This window comes from Mus caroli, chromosome 10 (assembly GCF_900094665.2).
Source record: "Mus caroli chromosome 10, CAROLI_EIJ_v1.1, whole genome shotgun sequence".
In the NCBI taxonomy this organism is placed as follows: Eukaryota; Metazoa; Chordata; class Mammalia; order Rodentia; family Muridae; genus Mus; species Mus caroli.
In genome coordinates this window covers 99,924,267-99,942,369 of record NC_034579.1, presented here as the reverse complement: position 1 = coordinate 99,942,369, position 18,103 = coordinate 99,924,267, and the positions used below count along the sequence as shown (strand labels likewise).

The 18,103-nt window shown below is 35.6% G+C and overlaps 1 protein-coding gene across 36 annotated transcripts in view; it reads right to left on the bottom strand.

The window, feature by feature from the left end:
- Ppfia2 (PTPRF interacting protein alpha 2) overlaps positions 1–18,103 on the bottom strand; it is a 460,521-nt gene that overhangs the window by 27,351 nt on the left and 415,067 nt on the right. For all 36 annotated transcript variants that reach the window (XM_029482321.1, XM_029482324.1, XM_029482326.1 and 33 more), the window contains 2 exons: positions 9,997–10,078; positions 7,021–7,221 (listed from right to left, as the gene is read on the bottom strand). In XM_029482321.1, coding sequence (XP_029338181.1) covers positions 7,021–7,221; positions 9,997–10,078 — 283 coding nt within the window. The remainder of the gene's footprint in view (positions 1–7,020; positions 7,222–9,996; positions 10,079–18,103) is intronic.

The following is an 18,103-nucleotide window of genomic DNA, read 5'->3' as shown; positions in this document are numbered from 1 at the left end:
AAATTGATTCTGATCTACACATGCATCATGAGCAGCTAGCTGAAAGCCGCCTTTATTTTTATTCAATAGGCTAACTGGAGAGAGATATGCTATGATACTCATTTTGGTAATAATTCTTCAAATCTGAATCAAAAATTGCTGCGGTCAAACTTCACATTCTAAAAGAATGTGGCCATCAGGTTCAACTTTGTAAAACGAACAACTTTGTTCTGTCATGGTAACCCAGTATACCAGTTGTTTATCAAGAGAATTCCATTCACACATTTTTATTCATCAACATCCTTGGACATGGTAAACTGAATGTCACAGAGAAGCTATAAACCTCCCAGACTGAAAAATAGCATCAGCTTTATCTAGTGGGTTTTTTTTTAATCCAATAAATGTGTCCTTCCTTGCCTTCATGGAGAAGAAAAAGAACTGAAACATTATTTCCAGATATTCTCATTTAGAAAAAGATATTTCTCAGCCTCCTCGTCAATAATGATAATTCCAAGTATTCATTTCCTTATTCTTCACGTGTATCTCAGTACCAACTGTTGTGGTCTGAATGTGAAATGTCTTCCTTGGGCTCAAGCATTTGAAAACTCAATCTCTAAATGGTGGCAATGTTTAGGAAGGTTGTGGAAACTTTAGGAAGTAGAGCCTCAAGGGACAACTGAGTCACTGTGGTCAGGTCTTGAGGATTCATAGGCAAGTTCCAATTCTGTGCTCAGTGCTTACTGACTATAGACACAGCTGGTCAGCATTTGGTTCCTACCACCATGTTTCTCTGCCTACAGCCATGTCTTCCCCACCATGATGGCCCCGGTCTCTCTGAGATTTTAAGACAAAGTACATTATTTCTTCCCTAATTTCCCTTTTTTCAGGTACAGAAAGATAACAAAGATACCATTATAATATGTTTTTCTTGTGCATTCAAGGTAAGAGCTTTCTCCAGAGTCATACCCATACTATGGTGGGAAACAGAATAAATTAAAATATTTTTTCTACCATGGACTACTCTTTTAAGAAGTTTCTCCTTTCTTTTCTCACAAAATAATCTTTAGTATTAGCTCTCTATATAACATACAATCAATAATTTGAATCTAATATCTACTTGTTAACATAGAGATCATGGTATTATTTCCTTCAATTGGAAACCAGTTCATATCAAATGTCACAATCCTTTTTTTTTTTTCCCCTAGCAAATCTATACACAAAGTTCTCCAAATTACGGAACTTCCTAGTTCCTTGTTTTCAAAGAAGCAGCAAAAGCAATGCCAAAATATTGCATGTGACTCCTGGAATTTTCTATAATTTACCTAATACAATGTTTAGCATTTTTAGGAATATAAAGATATAATTTTGAAATAATTTAAAATAATGGTATAGACAATAAAATACGTATTACTTTATATAAGAGAAATCTCACAAAATTATATATCAGTGAATCATATATATTAGTCACTTATGTATATTTTATATAATGTCATATACAAATCTATTTCTATAACAAAGATTTATGTAGTGAAGATTCATAATTCTAATAAATCGGAAAATTTACAGAGGCTAGATGTCATATATATATGTATGTCATATATATATATATACATGACATACATATATACACACACACACACATATATATACACAGAGAGAGAGAGAGACAGACAGACAGACAGACAAAATTACCCTACTTAACAGCTTCAGAATTTATACCAAGCCAATTTTTCTTATAAAATAAAATCACCCACTTATGAAGCACATTTAGAACACAAGAGCTCCTTATGTCACCGAAAGTCTCATTAACTGTGAACTGTGCAGTTTCTCTATTGATTCTGATTCCAAATTGTGATGATCTTACTTTTCCATGATCAGTTTTATGTCTTCATTGAGCGGAACTGTTTCACAGATTTTTAGAAATTCTGCACTGGTCAGCATGCAAAGTATCCTGGGATTGGTGAGATTCTAGAAGCTAGAGTTGTATTTTTTTTTTTTATCTCTACTTACAAAATGAACACAATTCCAGGACAATGTGTGAAAATGTGATTGCCATACTTCCAGAAGTAGCATGTTCAGAAGTTGCATTTCATGTGAAGGTTTCTTCTTAAAATGTGCTTTTATTGATTGTTTTTGTGCATGTGTAGGAGACACAGTGTGAGTGGGTGGGCTATTCACACATGTCTTCAGTGTCTGTGAAGGTGCAATGTTCAGAGAGGGTGCTGGGAATCTCCCTCTATCCTTTTCTGTCCATTCCTGATGGGGCACACGGTTTCCCTAAACATGAAGCTGAGTCTTCTTGGCAGGACTGGAAGTCAGCAAGTTCCAATGATTCTTTTCTCTCTGTTCACTCCATTGAAGGAGTTGACAAACATGTTCAGGATATCTGGCTTCTTATCTGATGGCTTGTATCACTTAAGCATTAAACCATTTCTCCAGCCCATGATGCTTTGATCCTGAAGAACATTTCGTGCCTTAAAATACTGTGAGATAACCCCAAATGAATCCTCTATACAGATCTTTCAGGTAAACAGAAGAGGATGTTTGGGGGTTTTGTTATGTGTTTTTGACTTTTTGATTGTTTGTTTGTTTACAGTATCTTATTCTGTATTCTTTCTTGGTCTGGAACTCATTAGGTATTCTAGGATGATCTCAAATTCTGTCTTCTAAGAGCTGAGATTAGATACATGTACTGCCATCCCAGAATAGCTATGGGTTAAGGTCTTACTTTGCAATCAAGCCTATATCTATCAATTTATTGTATATCTATTGATTTATTAGCAATTGAATTAATCAATTTACTTTCTTCATTCTCCCACTATAGAGGACTCAATTCTCATCTGAGTGTATGTCACTTAGAGGTCCAAGACTATATAGAGGAGGAGGAGAACGTCATATCTAGGTGTCTATGAAAAACCAAATCGTTATAAGACATTGAGAACAAGGGTAAAGATCATTCCAAGAGTATTTTGGACAAGTATAAGGACAGACATCAGAGAATATGTGGCTCTCTGAGAAGCTTACCACCAAAGCAGTTTATGCTTAATACCCAAATATATGAGGTTCATGGAACAAAATTTAATAGCCTTCTTAGTGGCCAGCGTTGTATAGCAGGTGATTAACGAGGCCACAAGTGCATTACTAACTACAGTGTGGGAAGCTTAGATTCCTGTATTGCCACTTTTCAGTAATTTCTCAAAATGATGCCAAAATATCTTTGAATATCAGATTCTCTGTGTCTTAAGCAGAACTGAAATTATATACTTCACACTGGAAAATTAACAAAAGTTTAAATCATAACAGAAGAGCAGACTAGAATAAGGAGGGAAAGATGTCTTACGGGGAGAAACTTAAGGAAGTACTCATTTTCAAAGTAATGGAAATACAAGTTTGACAGCCAATACTGAGTACCTCCTTAAACTGTGTTTCCCTAGGCTTGCTCCCCTGTTTTAAATGAAGATGGGCTAGAATACTTACAGCATATTACTAATTGAGACTTGAGAGGAAAATTCATGATGTTAAAAATTCTGATCCCTACCAAATTAAATCATCCTGGAAAGAGCTATGACAGAAAAGTAAACATTAAACTAACTTAAAGAATAACTCATGAAATTTAATCAGGAGAAGTAATTAGTTCTCTGGATGTCAAAATGTAATGACTCAACGAGCTAGACCTCAGAACGTTCCTACAAAGTGTCTTGCTCAAAGTAAGATTGGTTAATATTTAGATCATGTTGAAGTACTGTTACCTTTATAAGTGGATTGCAAAGTAAACTAACTTAAAATTTATAATTTAAAGCTTCTGGAACTGTAATCTTAAAGTTGTGCATATGTGTGGGCATACATGTGACCATGGTAGTATGTACACATATATGTGCAAGATATAGGTCTATCCTAGGAGCCATCTTCCATCATTCTTCCATCTTACTAATTTTTCATTCAACCAAACACAGATCGCTAATATGGATTAGTTTCTCCTCTGCCCCATATATAATTTTGAATGAATTATATAGGAAAGTTTTCTTTGGTAAAAGCAAATTACACTTGAAATATATCTGTGTCAATGGTCCTATGAAGATGGAGTACGAGGAAGAAAATAAATGTAGTAGATTAAATTTGAAAGAGGTACAGCTTTGCTTAACATATGAATTTTGTATCAGTATATTGCCTGGTACATACAAGCCCTGTCACTAAAAGACTTTAATTCATTAGTTAAATGGCAGCCACCCCTTTAATTCAATGGAGACTCTGAAAACATTCTGAAAAGCTTAGACAACTCTAGGAAACCTACTAAACCATCAAGTTTACTAGTAATTTAAAAAGTTTAAATATAAACAGGATGATAACCAGATGCTAAGGCAGGAAGAATGGCAATAGAATTTGATGATTAAGGTGTTGGGAAAGTTCCCCATTTATAATTATTGCTATGGACATAAATATATTTTATACAACAATATATGTACATGTACACATTTTATGCATAATGCAATTATTAAATTACTTTTTACCTAAAAGTAATGATTTTTATTTAAATAGTAGTAGTGTTATTTATATAAATTTTGTATAAATTTTATAAAGAAGACATGCAACAATTAAATTTCTATTTTAATACTTGAAAATATAGATTCTGTTACTAATTTTGAAAGGTTACATAGTAATAGTATTATAATAAAAAACGCTAAAACACCTTTATTAGAATTGTGATGAAAATACTTTTTCTACAGTAAACTTTCTCATTTAAAAAATTGTATTTTTTTTCTATTCTTGGTTCTGTCTCACATGTTGAAATTAAACAATTTCACATTGAACGTACCATTCAGTAAGCCTTCCTCCCTTCATTTTATTTTGCGAACTCAGAGCCATATCCAGTTTATATCCTCTGTATATCCGGGAAGAATGATTGACAAAATGACAGTGGGGTGTGTGTGTGTGTGTGTGTGTGTGTGTGTGTGTGTGTGTGTGCATGAGTGCATACACACATAGACAGATGTGCAAATAGAGAACAGAATTAGGCCTTAGGTGTCTTCCTTGATGGTGTCCCAACTCATTGAGGCATCTTCTCTTGTTGAACTAAGGAGTTAGAGGTTTAACTAGTCTCTATCTCCCACTTTGAATCTCTGCTTCCCAGAACTAGGCTTACAGGCATGCCAACAAACTCACCCAGCTTTTGACCTGGGTCTGAGTGTTGAAATTGCTATCCTAAAGCTCACTTTACCCATTCACACAGTGCTCAGACCTGCCAATGATTATTCTTCAGATGAATATCTATAGGAATTACTATATACCTAATGACAATTTAATGTGACAAGCATTGACATTATTATTGTTTAGTTTACTCAATAATGAAGGAAGAAAAGGGATGATTTTTAAAAAGACCCTTAAAGGTACACAGAAGTCAATGCATGGTAAAAAAAAAAACAAAGCTCGACTTTAGGTTATTTAATAGAAGGTTTTTCAGAGATGCTACTACATAGATTAGTAATGGAAAGGTGTGTGGATGTGGTTTTATAACCCTGTGGGTGACAAGAATGTTTTAGGAACAATAGCAATAACAACAGCAACAACAACAACAAAAAAACTTTTGAAGCCAACTGCAGGTAACTTCTGAGTATTTTAAAAATTCTCCATTTTGTTTGCCTTTTAAACAATTTAATGTATTTTAATCTTTGGATTTGTAACTTAACTTGCTTCTATGTAAACATTTTTGGGGAGGGGTTAAATGTGCTTTAAAAAAATTTTCTGCTAAGAAAGGGATTTGTGTTTGCAACTAAAGGAAATCAAATAATTTATCTCATTTTTTTTAAACTGGAAGTTGGAAGTTTGAACCTTCCAATTTTTTGCAGAATTTGAATTTATAAAAATTTTTTTTACTGTATTTACGTGTGGGAAATTGCCACTCTCTATAAACCAGGTGCAATGCTTTTATTCTCAACTGTAGATACTCAGGAAAGTCTTCAGATATGAATATGGTCTACAGTAATAACTACTTTAATGACCTCCGATTTTACTCTTAGTGTTTTCTAAATCACTTTTTATCTGGAATACATTAGCAGAGTATATTCTTATCTATTTGAAATAAAACTGTAAGTAGAAGTCACACACACAGACACACACACACACACACACTCCTTACATTGTACTGAGGAGACTTATATGTATTTATTCAATACACAGCTCTTTGAAATCTTACCATGAGTTTCTGGCTTTGGAATCTAGAACACTAGGCATGGGGGAAAGGTGGTATAAATATGATAGACTTGCATCAAATTCTTTAGGATTATATAAGGCCATCTTTAAAATACATTGAAGTCAGTTTTGTGTCTGAAAGCTGCAGTAAAGCAAGATCACGTTCCTCCTTAGATTTTATTTTACTCTCTCACGTGGTGTTATATTGTTTAAGATATGGGGGGGGGCAAATCTAGTTCACAGGAGGGATTATAAATTTATCAGAGAAAATTTACTCAATAGAGAGATAAAACATTTCAGACTATTTCTGATGACTGTATTTGTTATTATGAGTGCCTGTTTTTTAGTAATATTCTCATTAGTGCTGTGCTATGGATACAATCATAAAAGGGCTTTATAAAAGGGAGGCACATCTTGAAGTAGTAGAGGAATCTAATTTGTATTTCTAAAACAAATCATATATGATTGTTTTAAGCATGAAATTCTCCTATCGGTAATAAATTAAGCAGTGTGTCTTCAGAAACTTGGGATGCTTTGGGCTAAGCCCAAGAAGATGCCTGATTAAAAAGAAATGGAACTTCTGAGAAACTGCAAGGTTTGAGGTCTTTTAGCTAGGGAGGGAAATCTAAATCTAGCATCATAGTCTGTCGTGGTTGCAGCTTTCAAGTCTGATAGGCATAGGAGCTCCTTGATTGAAAGCCGATTAAAAGTAGCAGCGAGGTTAATGAGGCAATGGTCGCTTCTCTTTGTAATAATCCATCCTGACACTGAACTGTGCATTGCCACATTTTGCTCTGTGGGGTTAGGCTGCTGTGAGGTCAGCATAAGGGGAAGGAGGGGCACACATTGACTCACAGTACGCGATGTCGGAGGAGCTGAAGGGCTGGTGAGAGAAACCATCTCTTGGATAGCTAGCCTGAGCTTTAAGCGGTGCAGAGGATTGCTGATTCCAATCTCCCTTTGGATTTCAGTGTCCGATAAAGCTGACATGATGGCACCACTTTTCACGTTGGCTCTGCATGCTGCCACGTACCAAGCTGGCATTCCCAGCCAGAGCTGTTGTATTGGAAAAAAAAAGAATACAGAGTTTAGAATAACCATAGTGTTTATTTGTGATGGTTCGTTACAACTTAATTGGGTGTCAGAATCACCTGCCAAACACACCTCTGGTAATGTCTGTGACGAACTTCCCGGAAAGGCATAACTGAGCAAGCAAAAACAATGATGGATGTGGATAGAAAAACCCATTGGTGTCAATTTGAGAATGAATAAAACCCAGAAGGTAAGTTGAATATCAATATTCTCTTTTTCTGTTTCTTGATTGATGGTGCATTGGACCACTTGACTCACAGTCCTACCTTTATACCTATGCCCCTTCTAGCTGCCAACCTGTCTTCTATTCCATAAGCTACTTGCACCATCAAAACCTGATCCAAAATAAATGCTTCCTTTTTTAAAAAGCTGCTTTTGTTATTTATGTTTTTCACAGCAACCAGAAAACTAATACATCATTTAGTGTCTTTTGTATCCTCCAGGTATTCAAGGTTATCTTGAATATATAAATTTACTTGCTGTCTACAACTCCAGGAGATAAATTTTATTAATTTTGACTAGAGAGGTAAATACATAGAGACACTGTGTATATGTTCCAAACAACAGTCAGGTAGGAATTCATTTGAAATTGAAACATTATGGTATTAGTGCTAAACTTGACAGGCACCAAACTTCTCCTACATATAATAAAAATATCAGCTATCTATAAATTTCACTGAGTAAGTGGCTTGAACAGTCTTTAATGATTACATTATAATTCTTCTTTTAAATTGTAAAGACAGTTTGTAGAGCCAGTTTGTCTGTCATGGATTGAGACAGGATCCATTATTGCTAGCCCTGTGATTTTGACCAAAGCATAAACCTTAGCCAAACCAAATATTCTACTCAAGTACTTATATCTTATCCTTAAAACTAGTGAGAAAATATATCTATGTTTGAGGATAGTTTATTATGTAAGAGTAGATAACTCATACAGACATCCTTTCCTTCATATACTACAAAATAATGAGTCTATAATGGGAATAAAGACAAGGAACAAAATCCCAGATCTGAATCAATGTGCCTTGGATTGTGGCTAAAATCAAACACAGGATATAAATATTTAATATAGGAATTATATAATCCATGCTGTGTTACAGAAGGGCAACCACAAAGGGATTGGCCTTATATTCACAAGGACACTTGAGGTGACACATGATCAACCATCTTTCTTGGTTCATAAACACAAATTCTTCAAGATAACTCAGCACCATGTACCTTGATTGTTCGCTAATGATTTCCTGTCTTCTAAGATGCTTGAGTTTCCACTCTGGTTAATATTACCCAATATTGTCTATTAATTCTTACAAGTGTCATCTGTGGTGAGACACTCTAGAGTAGATAATGCATGTGGAAAGCTGTAGACTCCCTCCCAATCTAAATTCTTTATAGATTAGGCCCACAAGGATGAGAGAAAGAGCCCAAGAGTTATGGGCGCCCATTCACAGGCTCAGAGTGACTATTCTCCTTGCTTATTCCATTTGTCATTTGTGTCACATTAGGAAATGCATTTGAGCAATTTCTGCACCCAGGTTGCTTTAATTAGCTCTGGCTCCACTGGCTGTCATTTCTTAGCACCTTAGTGTCAGTAAATCTGTTTTTTTTTTTTTCTGAAGGATTTGCTCATCCCTTACTAAAATAGCAACCAAGTCTCTGTCAAAACATAGCTCATTTTACTGAATTAGTATCTGCACAAGAAATACCTTTGTCGGGGTGAGATTTCTTAAACTGTTTGTCTAGTAGAAACTTCAGTAACTAATTGATTTTAATGAATATATCAAAAGGAAAACACAGGTTTATTTCAGTCAGTCCAAGAAAAAAATCTTAAAAGCATATTTTTATATGTAAGAGAACAGTTTTAAAGCAAATAAGGCTTTAGTTTTCCTTCATTGGCTATTTGCTTAGCTCTGAATTTAATATAATAATAACGTTATTTTATAACCACAGATTATTTCATGTATGCTCTTTCCTGGAGGCAGGACAAACCTCAATGGTATCCTTTGACATCAGGTATACTAGGGGCCATGAATGGAGAACTGAATTCAAATGTCAAGCAATACTACTGTCGTGCTATCCAACCTGGGGTCCAATATATTGTTTCCTCCCTTTTAGAATGCTGTCCTCTATCCAGATCAAGTATTTATGCATTATTCATAATATTGTATTGTGGAGGAAACACCAAATGCTGTTCTTGTTATATCAAACTAAATTTAATGAATTAATTAACTAATTAATTAATCTCTTTAATAATCATAAAGTAACCTGAATGCTCAAGTGATTTAGACAGAGGATGATACATAGTCTTCTGCTTTTTCACAGATGTCTAAATTTAGGCAATATATAGCCATTTTAGAATTACATTATACTCTAAGGAAGAGAATATTAAACAGTTCATCAGCGTTTAGTTCAGAGTGAAATGAAGTGTTTGTTTATTTGTTTGTTTCTTACTGATGAGAGGTGATGCACAGGTGCTGATATATCCTCAAAACCTCCAAAACATATCAGTAATTATTTCTTCTCCTATGCTAGTACAAATCAGGAGGACCAGATGTGGGTACACTTCTCTTTGCACCCTTTCTTCTGTTCCAACACAAAAATAATGAGTTATATCTCATTGCTGACAAGTCTGTAGACTTCTTTTTATGGGAAGTTGTAGGATACTGAAGCTGTGGTTTCAGAATCCAGTCTTTACCTGTCTCTAAACAATCAGAATCAATGATTGACTTAAGTTTTGCTTACCTCCAGCCACGCAACCACAGTAGGTCCATCCCACTGAGCAAAAGGTAATCCTTTTCTCCGAGCTTCTTCAAGAAGTTCATGCCTGAAGTACAGCAAAGGTCACTAGTTAGGTAATATGGAAAAGGTGCCCGTGGTTGCTTTGAAACCACAGTAAACCCTAGCAAGTATTTAATGATGGGGGACACAGAATGGTTGAATTCCTTCTTGCTTTAAATCATATGAAAATTCCCCTTTGATTTCACTGAAACATTAATATTTAAAAAGGAAGTTTCTCTAACATTGATTCACAAAGATTTGAACACTGTTAATAAGGTAAGCTGAAGAGTACTATCAGCCAATATCATTTTGTTATAACTAGAGTACTGGTCGCATATTCATATATAATCATGCATTCTAAAATCTGATGCTTCTATCTGTCCTTCTCCATTTCTTACTCTCTTAGTGGTGGAGGCAAAGCTGGTACGTTGAGACATACCACCCATGGTGATTTCAATCAGTTCTCATGATGTTTACTTTAAGCATGGCCTCTGAGACATTCTATTTTAGAAGTTACTTCCTTCTCTTAATCATTTTGAAGTCCTGAACAAAATATAAAGAATTGGATCCTTTGTCTCTACCTCAAGTTTTTGCTGGTACATATTTAAACACAACAAATATTGCTTCGAAAAAAGAACATATAGTAAGATAAAAGTGAATAGCAGTGAAGGTTATGCCAAGCCAAGAAGTAAGCTAGGAGCCGTGGACTTGGGGTACACAGGAGATAAGGCATGCTCGTAAGGCAAAAACAACAACAACAAAATGTTAAGCAACCCTTGCCATCTATGGTCTAGAGTTTAGGTCTTCTAAGTGAGTGAACTGCAGTGAAATCTTCGGGATTCCCCAAGCTTCCACACTTGCTTCTACAGCTATTTGCTTACCCATTCTCTGATCTCTTGATTTATCAAGGACAGTTGAAAACCCAGGCCACACTAGGTGGACTACACCAGTATAAACTGATTTCCTTCACTAGGAAGCAATGTGAAGTGTATAATTCACCAGAGATTTTAATTCATAATCATTACTATTTACTAATGAAAGGCTAAGACATTAGTGAAAGCAAATGCTTCCTTCTGATAACTATAACCTTTACATATACATGAATTCATTGCCCTCTAAGAATTTAGGATTGAGATCCATGTTTAAAAGCAGTTTAAAATAATTTACAATTGAAATAGTAGAATCTAGCTGGGTGGTGGTGGCACATGCCTTTAATCCAAGCACTTGGGAGGCAGAGACAGGTAGATTTCTGAGTTCAAGGCCAGCCTGGTCTACAAAGTGAGTTCCAGGACAGCCAGGGCTATACAGCAAAACCCTGTCTTGAAAAACAAAAACCAAAAAACAAAAACAAAACAAAGCAAAACAAAAGAAATAGTAGAATCTATTTGTATGTAATCTCAAACTATTATATCCATCTGGGGATATAGTGAAAAGTATATTCTCTGTATCTCCATATGCATACTTAGGTATGCAAAAATAAAAGTGTAGTATAATAATTGCTTTATTGTTAATGTATGTCTTTCATGTTAACAAACATAGCATAGATTTCATGTATACTCCCAAAAGCATGTGTCTATTTCCAATTACTAATAGTTACTTAGTATTAATGAATCATATCTTAAAATATGTAAGAGAATGCCTTTAGTTACAAGATATATTGTGCTTTTCAATAGACATTTAAAAAATACATGAAGACCTACTAGGGATAAAGAAAAAGTTGAAGGTATTAGCAACTTAAAAGACAAATAAGTTAACTTCTGTTTGAGCTGAGGAGACCGCAAAGGCAAGGTGTGCATAGAAACTATTCTTTGGCTGGAAATGTGTTTGGAGACATGGATACCCTGAATCTACAGTGGAAAGCACAAGCTTAAATGTAGCTTTCTGTTCCATCATCCAATTCCCTTGGGTCTCCCAGTGACACCCTGCTGAAAGTCTGTTTTCAGCAAGTTAGTCTCCCTGTGACAGATATATTTATAGAAGTGGGGCAAGGTATCAGCTGCCCTGTGTTGTGCACATGCTACAAGCTGAGACTTGTGCTCAGTGAGGTAAGTAGAAATATGGATGTGGTTTCCAAGAGAATCATTGTTAGACACAGCAAATGCACAGAGGCGCCCAAGTGTATATTATGCACAGATAGCAGTATAAACTTGTGGACACACATCCTGACCCTAACAGTTTTGCTTATTAATGATTCCAAATGTTGAACTGAATACCAGACGCCATTTATATTTTAGCGAGTATTCAGTTAATTGTGTTCCATAATGTTTAAATTTGGATTATGTGTATTTTGATAATTTTTTAATACAAGGACCATGTTTAGATTTTATGACTGAAGAGTATAAACATTATTATGTCTTGTCTCCCTTTGATTATTTTCTCTCAGAATAGTAGTGGTTCTAGTTGAGTTCACGACTTTGTTATGGTTTGAGTTCATTGAAAAAACTCTAGTTATGATGCTACCCATGTGCTGAGATGTTCTATTCTCGTTTGGAACAGAAAATATGACATAATTATGTTGAAACATATAGAACAATCTTGTCCCTAAGAATATTCTTAATTTCAGTTAAATCGCAACTTTCATAACAAATCTTCAGTAAGGTAACTCAAAGAATGAGACAAAAGTGCCCAATCTGCCCCAGAAATCCAGTTGCTATAGCTAAATGCAAAGCAATGACTTTAATGTCATGAATTTGAGATTATAGAAGTGACTGACATGGATTTTACCTGGACTTACACAATGGGAGAGTAATGCCAGATGACCTTGACCTTAACACAGGGTTGTATCAGTTATATGTATCTACTTGAACATGGTGACTTTTAAGAAAATCGGTGCTGGAGAGGTAATATGGGCAGTGGTAAATGTGATGCTCTTTTGACAAATACAAAAGAGGCCCACCAGACACAGGGAGGATAAGTATTCTTATGAGAAATTTCTTTTCAATGGTCAGAAAAATAGTGAATGCCCAAACCCTTCATAAAAACAGACAAATCAGTTTGCCCCAGAACCTATGATATTTGTGTATGCCTGCTTTCACAAAAAGCATCTGAGCGATAGAAATGGAAAGATCATAAATTCATGAACTCTCCCTGCCTTCCTCCCAGTTACATAATGAGCTTGTCTCAAGAAATCAACGGCTCAGATTGTAATTCAGTAGTGGAACACTTGTCTTGCATAGACGAGGCCCTGGTGTGAATTTGTAGGACCAACATGAAACAAAACACAAGCAGAATGGAAGCAAACAACATTGATGATGCCTGAAGGACTCACAGTTACATATTCCAGAGTGCTTTCTACCCATAACTGCAATTCAGCCTTTTACATAGCAAGTCTCAGTTTCACAATGGCTGTATGACCATTTCATCCAGAAACAGTTCACTTTGCAAACTACTCCCTTTTCCTTTCCTATCCCGATAATTTAGTGTTTAATCATTCTTTCATCCAAGGAACCCTTGTATGTCATTGTAGGTATTAGCATGAATCTTAGTTCCCAGATTTAGAGTAGACTTTCAAGGACATTGACTGATCTTTCTTTCCAGGGAGGTGACATGCGCAAACTTGTCTTTATCTATGTGAAAACTCAACAACAACAGCAACAACAAAAATAGCAAAAAAAGCAATGGACAAAGCAGCATGATCTCGGTTTGAATGAATACAACTCCCAAGTCTTTCTGTAATTTTAAGAACTGGGTTCTCATCTGCATCAAGGAATGTACTTATATCCTTTACAGTCCTGAGACTCTTGCCATCAGTGACAGATTTCTGTAATGGGATGTGACATGTTAATTAGGCTCAAGCTGTGGTGAGCATGCAAGGATGTTGAATTTGCATGTCATCATATAGAGAGACAGAAGGATACCTGAGGCAGGAGTTTGAGGCATGCCTGGGCTAATTAATCAATGGGTTCCACTTCAGCCTGGGCTATATAGACCTTTTCTCAAAAATAGTGATAAACAAAATAACCTGAGGCAACTGTATGTGTGACCAAGGAATCATGTCAGAGGTCATTGCCTTGCCTCTAGTATCTGGGGAAGTCTCCTTATAAGAGGCATAATTTGACCATCAATATTTTTTTTCAAATGAGATGAAAATTTATGCTCTCAAAAACACAAGAAGTATTTCAAGGAGAATAAATGAAATGTATTTTGAGTGAAAGGTGTGGAATTAAATGTTTGGGCAAGAAAGACAATCAAGGCTGGACTATCATGAAAAATGGGGTGAGGCAGATAGAACTGGAGAGTCAAGAGATCACAGGCATGAGGGTGCTATATGCAGAGGATTCTGAGTGCTAGCAGAAGCAATCAGATGCTGAATGCACAGGGCTCTTGCGTGCTGTGTACATTATAAGGTTATGCTGGCCATTGACAGTGGAATAGACTTGGAACAGGCCAGAACTAAGAGTTATGCAGTTAAATAGCTGTGGCAGTTCTCAAGTAACATGTGTCTCTACCTGTATATGTAGCAGAGGATGGCCTAGTTGGCCATCAATGGGAGGAGAGGCCCTTGGTCTTGCGAAGATCATATGCCCCAGTACAGGGGAATGCCAGGGCCAGGAATCCAGAGTGGGTGGGTTGGGGAGCAGGGCGGTGGGGGGGGAGTACAGGGGGCTTTGGGGATAGCATTTGAAATGTAAATGATGAAAATAATATTAAAAAAGAACAACAATGATTCAACTGTGGGACTTGAAAGTATAAATAGTGAGAGGCTATTAGGACAGGGAATCAAGCATTTGCAATATATTCAGTCAAATTTAAGTGGATGGCCAAAAGACTCCCGTATTTTCTTCTTATCTGCTACATATCTCTGGTTACTTATTAATTTCTTTATAGGTAGTTTAAGTTCATGCTTACAGATGATTATAGACAAACTCAATGTAAGTTTTAGGAATGTGAGAGTACTTATAAGACCATGTAACTGTCAATAGATATTTAAACATACTAATTCCTGTCCCAGTTTTTTCTTACTTTCCTAATACAAGTCATTTTATAAGTCACTATCAGATCAAAATCCTTAAGCAGAAACATTTATTAAGTTAGCACAGAGCTCAAATTCCTGTAATAATTTCACTGACTACTGAATCCTGTTTTCCTAGTACTATCAGATCCTATGCTAAATTCTATTTCTTCTATGTGTTCTAACATGATATCACCATCCTTTGCATTTTCCTTCCTCTGCCCTTGTGCCTTCCACTCCATTCAGAATGGTTTTTACCAGTTCTATTTCAACCTTCTTGGTCCTATGAATATGGCTGCTCTGAGTGGGAACATTCTATTGTGGATGAATAAGCCTGTTCTCTTTATGGGCTTGTATCCAGAATATGAGCCAAGCCTCACCAGCCTTCATATTCCCACCTGTTAAAAGTGTATGGTATTTTGGATTTCTTCAGGATCTGTTGTTTTGTCTCCCTTTTCATTTCTGATTTTGTTAATTACGATGCTTTCCCTTTGCCCTCTAGTGAGTCTGGCTAAGGGTTTATCTATCTTGTTGATTTTCTCAAAGAACTAGCTCCTCAATTGGTTGATTCTTTGAATAGTTCTTCTTGTTTACACTTGGTTGATTTCGCCCCTGAGTTTGATTATTTCCTGCTGTCTATTCCTCTTGGGTGAATTTGCTTTCTTTTGTTCTAGAGCTTTTAGGTGTGTTGTTAAGCTACTAATGTGTGCTCTCTCTAGCTTCTTTTTGGAGGCACTCGGAGCTGTCTTTTCCTCTTAGAAATCCTTTCATTGTGTCCCATAAGTTTGGGTATGTTGTGGCTTCATTTTCATTGAACTCTAAAAAGTCCTTAATTTCTTTCTTTATTCCTTCCTTGACCAAGGTATCATTGAGAAGAGTGTTGNTCAGTTTCCACGTGAANGTTGGCTTTCTATTATTTATTTTGTTATTGAAGATCAGCCTTAGTCCATGGTAATCTGATAGGATGCATGGGACAATTTCAATATTTTTGTCTATGTTGAGGCTTGTTTTATGACCAATTATGTGGTCAATTTTGGAGAAGGTACCATGAGGTGCTTAGAAGAAGGTATATCCTTTTGTTTCAGGGCCCCCAATGGAGGAGCTAGGGAAAGTACCCAAGGAGCTAAAGGGATCTGCAACCCTATATAGGTGGAACAACATTATGAACTAACCAGTACTAACCTGGAGATCTTGACTCTAACTGCATATGTATCAAAAGATGGCCTAGTCAGCCATCACTGGAAAAAGAGGCCCATTGGACTTGCAAACTTTGTATGTCCCAATACAGGGTAACGCCAGGGCCAAAAAGTGGGAGTGGGTGGGTAGGGGAGTGGGTGGGAGGGTATGAGGGACTTTTGGGATAGCATTGAAAATGTAAATGAGGAAAATACCTAATAAAAATAATAAAAAAATAGTGTATGGTAGTTCAGTGACTATATATATATATATATATATATATATATATATATATATATATATGTATATATATGTATATATAATGAAATTTAAGTTTGCTGTAACATGACAACAAGCAGAGCAGCCTCTTGGATAAAATATTTAATTAACACAATTTGTTTGTATTTTGATCTACCATACCTAAATTTTAAGAAAATTTATGAATTTCCAGACTAGATTTATTTAGAAACTTGGTCCAAAAAGGAATAAATTTGTTCACAATCTCCTTTTTTTTTCTAATGTTATATTAGTAGATAGATACCAAAACCGTTACACAGACAAAAACACATAACAGATGGATGGGCAGATTGTATGATTCTGTTATAATGTATTTACAAAACAACACTACCATAATTTATGATTCTGAACAATTATTTGTTAATAAATTTCTTTGAAATAGCTGCCTTTCAGAAAAACATATCAAATGGCAAAACCTGAATGATCAGTGTTAGATTCGCATCTCTGAAAAATGAAATCCATTATTTTCTCAGGAAGTCACAGACTCTGTGGGGGATAATGCATGCTCACTATATATTTTTGACAATGTGCACAGGTCTGTCATCAAAAAAGAACTTTATTTTCAGATTATTGTCTACAGAGTTATTTTAGGTCCATCGCTTTGTGGAATGATGGCCTCTCCACGACACAGTACTATTCCTCTGTCTCTAACTTGTCCATTTCATTTACCATCCTTTCAATGCCTGCCAATCTTTCCTTACTGATTTGTACTGTATCTTCCTTTGGCTTTGGTTTTTACTGGCACCATGCTTTTTAGCTCAGCCTATAATTGGCCTTTCTCCCCCTAGGCTTGACTCTTCTAGTGCCATGAAAAAATATCTGCCTAGGAGAGAGAAAATTTTAATAGAATACACGAGAGTTTGGTCTCTAAACTGGGATTGTCTGGGCTTGATTCTTGTGCTCTAACTTGTGTCTGGATATTTGCATGTTTTTTTGTTTTTGTTTTTTGTTTTTTTTTTCTCCTTCTTTGGTTATAGCCCTGTTTCCTCAGTGTATAGTGAAGCTGAACTGTACCTATCTCAAAGGCCTGAAAGTTTCATGAGAATAAATGTAAAAACTGACATGGCTCACAGAAAGGAAACAGTCAATAGATGTGTCTTGTTACCAATAACTACCTAATGTAGTATAATCAGCCTATGTTTTACTTTAAGCAACCTTTAAGCCATTTCCCCATCTTTGAACCAGAGTTGAAAACTTTCCTTTATAAAACTAAGTTTTATATTGCTATCTCTGTTTAATAGAGGGGAAGATTTCTCGTCGTGTTAGCTGTTTTTCTCTCTGTTTCAATTTTCAGATTTTTTTTTTTTTGGCGCAAAATAATACTTTACACCATTTTTGATCACAACTCAAACTCATCCTTCAGCTGTATCTCATGTTCTATCCTTCCTATTATGATTGCAGGATCCCTCCCAAGAAAACTCATTATTTTTTAGGTAAATACAATGTGAATAAATCCTAGCTATTTTACTACAATTTTTAAATGTCTGAATTGTTTTGGGTATATAAAAATGTATTATGTTAGGAGTTTATCTATCATTTTTTTCTCATTACAATTGTGTAACTTCATATTCTTGCAAGACATTCCACAGTAGTTTGGAAGAACAAAGGTTTTACGGGTAGATAAATTAATCACTGCATGTCACATGA